This window comes from Etheostoma spectabile, chromosome 4 (assembly GCF_008692095.1).
Source record: "Etheostoma spectabile isolate EspeVRDwgs_2016 chromosome 4, UIUC_Espe_1.0, whole genome shotgun sequence".
NCBI classification, from domain to species: domain Eukaryota; kingdom Metazoa; phylum Chordata; class Actinopteri; order Perciformes; family Percidae; genus Etheostoma; species Etheostoma spectabile.
Genome location: NC_045736.1, coordinates 8,897,561 through 8,906,126, shown reverse-complemented (window position 1 = coordinate 8,906,126; position 8,566 = coordinate 8,897,561). Strand labels below are relative to the sequence as shown.

The 8,566-nt window shown below is 41.3% G+C and overlaps 1 protein-coding gene across 1 annotated transcript in view; it reads left to right on the top strand.

Moving 5' to 3' along the window:
• Positions 1-8,566, top strand: part of snta1 (syntrophin, alpha 1) — a 39,818-nt gene that overhangs the window by 5,811 nt on the left and 25,441 nt on the right. Inside the window, exon 2 of the mRNA XM_032513969.1 lies at positions 572-757. Coding sequence (XP_032369860.1) covers positions 572-757 — 186 coding nt within the window. The remainder of the gene's footprint in view (positions 1-571; positions 758-8,566) is intronic.

Below are 8,566 nucleotides of genomic sequence, written 5' to 3'. Positions count from 1 at the left end.
GAGAGAGAGAGAGAGAGAGAGAGAGAGAGAGAGATGGGAAACTAGGAAGTTAGCACAGGAGGGTAACAAAATAGACGTGGACTTTTCTTATTGTAAAGCTAATTTGCGTGGTTCTGATATGCAGTAACTGGACAACATACTGATAATTTCTATATATTAAACTAAGCTGTTATCTTTGTATTGGGTTTAACTGTCATTATTTAATTCAGGCATTATCTCCTTCACTGTGACTTGCAAACTACCATCTCGTCTGGAATTGGCATTTGCACCCAGTGCCTTCTAGGCTATTCATATTCCACAGTGTTTAACAGCATGCCATTTTGTTAGTATACTGGAGCTCGTAGCATAAGCACTTGCACTTTGCCGTGCTTGTGTAAGGAGAAATTAGCTTAATTCCCAGCTGCTTCAATAAAGCTGATCAGGGGTCAGAAATGAGGCTTATGGTGGCAAGTGTGCAATTCAAAAGTGTGTTACAGTAATGTGCAACTACTGTATGTAAAGCAGCAGGTGTCCTGAAGAAAAAGTAAAAAGACAAGATGAAACATCAACATTTGTCTTTCTTGTCATGCAGGTGGTAGGGAGAACAAGATGCCAATCCTTATCTCCAAGATTTTTAAGGGCCTGGCTGCTGACCAGACTGAGGCGCTTTATGTTGGTGACGCCATACTGTCTGTCAATGGTTATGACTTACGGGAGGCCACGCACGACGAGGCTGTGCAAGCACTGAAGAAAACTGGCAAAGAAGTCATCCTCGAAGGTAAGCTATTTTTCATTCAGAAAAAAATGAAACCCAAAATTGACACTGCAACTCAGGAAACTAGGAGTTAACTATAAGATACACTTGCAAAATATGTCACACAACTGTCTTTGTTGCATGACAAAGAAGTTCTTCCTATTTCTTTATCAATATGAGCTCAGAGCAGCGCTGAACAAAATCCTTACCTTTCATGAAAAAGGAGCTCTTCCCCGTCTACACTCCACAGCTCCAAAAGATGGGAACTTTTGATAACATGATATGTTTTTGCTGCATTTCTCCTGCACTTTGTTAGATTTTTCCTTAAGGGCCATATATGATGAGCTGAGAGAGACAATCTGGTAAATCTGAACTTTGATCAGACTTCCGCGGAAACATCAAAATAATGAGTTGAAGGGAAACAGCAAGAGGAAACCAAAGACTCAAAAGTTGCGAATATTGTTGTGGCTCGCACCTCTGAGTCTCTCGGCATGCTAATGAGCAGTCTTCCCGACCATATAACACTGTTGACACCGATAGAAAGTACTTTGTTTCTGTTCAAGTCAGAACTGAAAAACTATGGAGAACTTGTAGGGTAAGACCTGCTGTGCCTAGGAAGGTTTGCAGTGGAGTCAGAAGGTATTTGCAGGTGGTTTTCCCACCTCTTCCCTCTTGCTCTTAACTCAGTCACTTGAGCTTCCAGGGATAATGGACGGTCTCCCTGTCCTTTTCTGTCTGTCTTTCTGTTCTTACACTTTAATCACTTCAGTTTGTGAATGCACATTTAGCCTAAAAGCATCAGTCCACCAGCAGGTGTGAAACAACATGGCTAACGTGAGATGTGGTCTGTAGCTGATAGGACAGAATAAAAGGGATTAAAACAAGCTTTTGTATTGCCAACTGATTGCATCACAGAAATTCTGCATCTCCCACATTTCAAGTCACTGGCTTGAATTGGAAATTCAACCGCTACAAATGCACAGTGTCTAAAAGCAAAGTTTGAGTGATGTTTTATGTGTTACTTTTAAAAAAGAATGTTTCCATCAGGAACCACGCAACTTCACACTTTGTTGCTTTGTTTTTATTATTCTTTCTATGGCTCTGTATTAAAGTCCGTGTTTTGAGAGAGAGAGAGAGCTCACCCACAGAGTCAAAACAGAGGCAAACAGTTATGTTCAATGATGTGAGTCAAACTGACACTTCTGACAGTAGGCGCTCTCAACGTATACTTGCAGACAAAAACCTAGTATGCCCAAAAGGTTTATTGATGAACTGTGAGAACCAAACCCTAACAGCATTTTTCAACAAAAAAAGGCTTTAAACAGAAGAAGGAATAACTCATAACGCATGACATAAACGTTTCCGTTTCTGTAAGAAAATGGTTTCGGTTGCTAAATGACACTGGTCACAACTGAAGCCACATGTGCAAAACTCTAACCACAGTCTGCACTCCCAACAGTCCAAACAGTTCACATCTCCTGTCAAACTCATTCCAAGCAACACAACTCTTAACACACGTCTCAAAACAGGCTCAGTGCAGCCGAACACTATGAACAACCCTCGCTGAGATAACACACACTGTCACTCAGAACACACTGAGAGTAGAAACACCGGCATCAAACACCAATACAGAACATACAAACCTTTCATCTTTACAGTTTGAACAATTTGGGTGACTTTACACTACTCAATAGTTTCTTTAAATAAAAGACACAGATTGTATGTAATAAACCAATTTTCACCTAAGGTAAACAAGAAAAAATGAAAATCAGCAGTTTGCTTCAATATAGTAGTGTCAGTAGTATTTAGTCACTAGTAATTTATGGAATTACTGGAAACAAAACTAAAGGTGCATAACAGTAACAGAGAATATTGTGACTGATCCTGCCTCTCTCCAGCATCATGCAGCAAGTTGTCTTCATCACATTGGATGTCTGCATCATCTCTAAATACTAATGACTGTGGGGTTTTCATTGCTTTCACTTCCATCACTTTTCTGAAAAACAGTAAGAACGCAGATTTACTATAGTAAAGATAATATTTTTCACATTTTGTTTTTTATAGCTGTGTATGTAACCTCAGACATCTTACCTGGGCAGACTGACATCTATTCTGTTTCGAATGTGTGGTTAACAGTTGTGACAGCAGTGTGTTAGCATTTGAACAAAGTACTGTAAATCCACTATGTTGTGCAGGTCGTGGTTAAAGCCATGGCGTAAGTGTGTAGAGATTTAAAAACTGTGTTCAAGCAATGTAAAAGGAACTAGAGTTTGGTTCACAAGAACTGCTGCTGTGCAGACTGTGGTTAGAGTTTTGCACGTGTGACTTCAGTTGTGCCCACTGTCGTTTAACAATTGAAAAAAACTGTAAATACCATGTATCTTCAGTTCTGTAACCATTCTAAAACAAGAAACCTGCTTAGGCTTTCAACTAAAATTGCCATCAGCAGTGTTTCAAAGGCACCAGACTGACATCTACTCTGTTTTAAATGAGTGGTTAACAGTTGTGACAGCAGTGTGTTAGCATTAGAACAAAGTGCTGTAGAGCCACAGTGTTGTGCATGTTGTGGTAAAGTCATGAGATAAGTGTGTAGGGTTTTGAAAACTGTGTTCAAGCAATGAAAAACAAACTAGAGTTTGGTCCACAAGAACTGCTGCTGTGCAGGCTGTGGTTAGAGCTTTGCACATGTGGCTCCAGTTGTGCCCAATGTCGTCTAGCAATCAAAAAAAACTAAATGGTGTAATGTATGTCACTGTTTCATTCTTATTTGGGGTTTCTTTATTTCCCCAAAAATCTTTCTTAGCTTTCCCTATATATATATATATACACATAGTAGTGTTCACTAACAAGTCTAAAACAAGACACCTGCTTAGGCTTTCAGCGAAAATTGAAATCACCAGTGTTTGATAGGCACCAGACTGAAATCTACTCTGTTTTGACTGTGTGATTTTGACTGTGACAGTTTTGAGAGCAGTGTGTTAGCATTTGACAGTTTTGAAAACTGTTCAAGCTATGAAAAACGAACTAGAGTTTGGTCGGCATGAACTGCTGCTGTGCAGAATGTAGTGAGAGTTTTGCACATGTGACTCCAGTTGTGCCCACTTTCGTCTGGCAATCGGAAAAAAAAAACAGTAAAAAAGCATCACAAAAACCGGAGTTACCAGTTTTCCGTGTGACAGCATTTCTGTGGGTTAGCTTGCACAGTGGGCTAGCGTCAGTAACTTCAGTCAGCGGAGCAGACACAGCTAGAGCTCCAGCCGGGGGAAATCATTACAAATCCCCCTGCCTTACTTGTCCACAGTCAGGCAGAAAAGTGTTGATACCAGACGGCTCAACCAGCGCTGCTCTGTGATCCGTCATGTCAGGAATCATTTCATGGGTTTCCCTTCCCCCTGAGGACCTGATGGAGGACTGAGGAGACGAAAGAGGCTTGGAGGCTCACTGAGGGGAAAGAGGTTGATATTTTGTGTGTGTGTGTGTGTGAGAGAGTATATGTAGTGTATTTCTATATTATAGTGTATTTTTTGATGTCCTGCTATTCCATTGCTAGTGTGTGTATGCCAATCTGACCCAGAGATTGCAGGACTGCAGAATTCATATATGTAGTGAGAAGCTTTGGAGTAGTTTTAGGGAATAGAGGAAATAAAGAATGAAAGTCTTTGGTCAACAGTTGAGGGCTATGAGCTTTCCAGTTGCAGTTTTCAAGAATCTCTTGGTCTCTTTCGAGACCATTTGTGTATCATGAAAATACTTGATTACATATGACTTGAAGTTCAAGTACACCGTTTTGTTTTGGTATGTTATCAGTATACTCCGAAACAAACTCCTTCTTGGCACCGCTACAGTGTCAAAGATCATGGTAACACTCTTTCTTACTGTATGTGCACAGCGACAAACAAGGCTCAAGGCAGTTTTCATCGCTTTCTGAAATACATAGACAACACAGACGGCCTTGACTGAGATCAAGGAGAAACTGCCTCCATCACATTAACATATCTGGAATGTGTGAACAGCAATACTTGAATCTGTCAGATAAGTACTTCAACAACACTTTTGGTTTTTAGAGTTATATTAGAAGCCTGATTGGCATTCTGCGCTTCTGGCAGGATTTTCCCAAGAAGAAGAAACATTTGTGATAGCCTGTATTAAACAGATTTCTTCTCACTTGGATTAGTGCAATTTTGATTGTTGCAACAGCAGCATATGCAAGGCATTTATGCAGAGCTTTGCCTCATACCTTAAGCAGTATTATCCGGAAAAGGATGTTTTTTTTTAAGGATGCTATGTATTTCTGTCAGTAAGTGTGTACTGGCTTAAAGGTTGTCATCAAAATGATCTACATGCATAAGATTTAAAAATATCAGAAAACAATAAAAATGCTTTTAGATAAGGGTCAAGGGTTCCCAGCTATGCAGATGTGGCACAGCTGGAAATTGTTTTATTTACTTTATAGGTTTTTAATAAATCATATGATTTCAACGTCCCACCCAGTTGCTTAGCAGCCAACAGCAAAAAAAAGTGGCATCACTGGGCAGCGGGTTTGAGTGTGAATGTGTAAAACCTTCCACTGCTTTCCACAAATAAGAATTTGTGCATATTGTCAATCTGTCTGTCTGAAAGAAAAAATATATCCTTTCTATGTTTCCAATAGTATGCCCTCTGTTCTTGACTGTCGCACCTTACATTAACATAGAGATGGAGTAATCAATGTGTGTTTGCGACAGAGGAACAGTAAACATCTGAGAGGGTCAGATAAATATAACAGACTAGATGAAACCATATGACCACAGCTGCCTTCATTGAGTCCCAGCTACATTTACAGCCTGTGTGTTTGTGTATGAGCAGTGTGTGTGTGTGTGTGTGTGTTTTAATAAAAACAGTCTGCTGCATCTTCAAGTGTGTGTGCGCGCTTCTGTTTGTATACAGTACAGTGTGTAAGGAGAGAAATGAAGAGGATGGAGAAGAGAGGGTCACCTCAACATTTTCCCATCCACACACCTTATCACACCTGAATGTTCTGTTATTAGTGCTGTCAAACAATTAAAATATTGAATAGCGATTAATCGTCCTTTGATTTCTTTTTGTTCCATTATTTTTTTTAAATGTTAATGCTCTTATTAACATGGAAAAGGCAATCGGCTTGCTTTGTGCAAATGTGTACTTAATGAAAACAACATAGGACAGCCTACTGTAGTGTTCAATTTCACACGCAACATTCTCACTTGGAGCAAATAATCGCTCACACAATGTAACACTGTCCATCAATAAAAGGGTGAAAAAAATTACTGTGACAAGGGGGCGGAGAATTCTTATCAGCTATGTGCTTGGCAATCAAGTGGTATTTCAGACTGGTCGTGCTGTGATGAGAGCTCAGTTCACAACAAAACACACAGATCACTTCGGTCTTGTCAATGGAACCATTTGGCAACTTTAAAAAGCAAACTTTCCATATAGAATCTTTTTGGCATCCATGTTGTCGTCTCACGCTCGCCATCCACTCATAACCTTACTACTTTTTGGCCGGCTCGCAAGCCCAAACAAGTGTGTACGGCATGCCTGTTTTGTTTCTGGTCTAGCTAGATCCGTTGTGACGATGTCGTTTTTTAACGTTACTAGTTGTTGCAACAGCATGTGAAAAAACTACAAAGTTTGCTAGGCTAAAAAGATGCTAATCTTGCGATTAAAAAAGTTGACGCCGTTAAAATGGGTTTGTAATAACGCATTTAACTGACAGCACTAGCTGTTATAGAAGAGTTACAGATTCATCTGGGTTTGCTATCATAATAAATTCAACATGACATCATGACTTTGCTTAAACATACACGCCAACTTTCTTAAGCCAAGTGGTGTGTTATCTGTACGAATTTTGTGTTAGATCCGGCTGGCAGAAAACCCAAACGCAGAAGAGAGTAGGTAGTAGTGAAACCAGATAAGAGTTCATTGTAACAGTTTGCAGGCAGGATGACAAACAGGAATGACATGGTACCGTGAGGTGGCAGTGGAGCGAAGCAGAATCTGAACCGTGATGAAGTGGGTTGGTGTGGATCCGAAGATGAATATGAAATGCTGACCGTCCGAATGAATTTGAGTGACCAGCGGGAATGCAGAGTATCCGTGGTATCTATGATGGACGAGTAGAGGCAGAGAAGATTTATTAACACACAACACAAGGCAAAACAACAACCAACTGAAGTCCAATAGAGACGCCAAAACATACTGTGTATGACCAACGATCCGACAAGGACTGGATGTCAAGTCAGGAGATAAATGCAGGTAGTGATTATGATGAGACACAGGTGAGTGCTGGTGATAACGCTGATCAGGAACAGGTGATTGCTTGGCAGAATGAATGAAGAACACGCCTCCACAGGTTGCCCGGCAACAGGATCCAGACCAGTTCAAAGACATAGAAAAACACAGACATACAGAGAAGCAAACAACAACTAGGTTCAGATCGAGGGATAGCTGACAGTACCCCCCCCTCCGACAAACGCCTCCAGGCGGACCACCCGGGGCCCAGCCGGTGATGGTAAAAAAAAACATTCAGAATCTGGCGACAAGGAATGCAGCACCTCTTCTCAGGCCCGTAATCCTCCCAGTCCACTAGGTACTGAAACCCACAACCCCTCCGATGGGACTCCATGATGCAATGCACCGCGTAAACAGGACCTCCATAGATCATACGTGGTGGAGGAAGACGAGCGGGAGCAGGCAACAGGGGACTAAACAGAACAGGTTTTAGTCATGAAACATGGTGAGCAGGGTGTACCTTGAGTGACTGAGGCAGCGTCAATCTGACCACCGCAGGATTAATAACGCGCTCCACAGGGAATGGTCCAATGAACCTGGATGACAACTTCGGCGATTCAGTCCGTAAAGGTAAGTCTCGGGTCAACAACCACACTCTGTCCCTCAAAGAGTAGTTCTGAGCCGGGACAAAAAGTCTTCGACAGTCTTTGGAGCGCCTGAAGAACATGTTGCTGATGTTCCGAAATGTTCCCTGAGGACATCGTTAATGATGCACTGTAACACAGCGGGAGCGTTAGTGAATCCAAATGGCATGACCAGGTATTCAAAGTGACTCATGGGAGTGTTGAATGCAATCCTTCTTACCCACAACGAAGAAACCGGCTTCTAGAGATGAGGATAAAGGACAGATTATTCCAGCAGCCAACAAATCCTTGATGTAAGTCTCCATTGCCTCCCGTTCTGGTCTTGAGATGGTGTCCAGTTTTCCCTTTGGATAAGGAGCGTTCCGAAGTAATTCAATGGCCATATCATATGGTTGATGTGAAAGCAAGGATAATGCTTATTCCTTGCTGAACACTTCTCCTACGCCATGTTACTCCTGTGGAACTCGTGGCAGATCAGGCGGTACAGACTGCAACATCTGAGGAGAAACCGACTGAGAAACCGCAGACTTAAGACAATTAGCATGACACCCAGAACTCCAACTAATTATCTTGCCGGTTCCCAAGTTAATAGTGGGATTATGTTTTACCAACCACAGACAACCCAGGACCAAAGGTATGTATTACTGTGCATAAAGAAGCCAAGAAAAGATGGAAAAATTTCCAAAAGGCATCAAATGACAGATTAGACATTTGTATAAAATGTCACAAAAAGTTAGATTTTATTTCCATCATTTACACTTTCAAAATAATAGAAAACAAAAAAATGGCATCATCAAAAGTTTGGGCACCCTGCAGAGTTTATAGCATGCACCGCCCCCTTTGGCAAGTATCACAGTTTGTAACCGCTTATGCCACACGCTTATGCCAAATTGGCGTGTCATACAGTGCCTTGCGAAAGTATTCGGCCCCCTTGAACTTT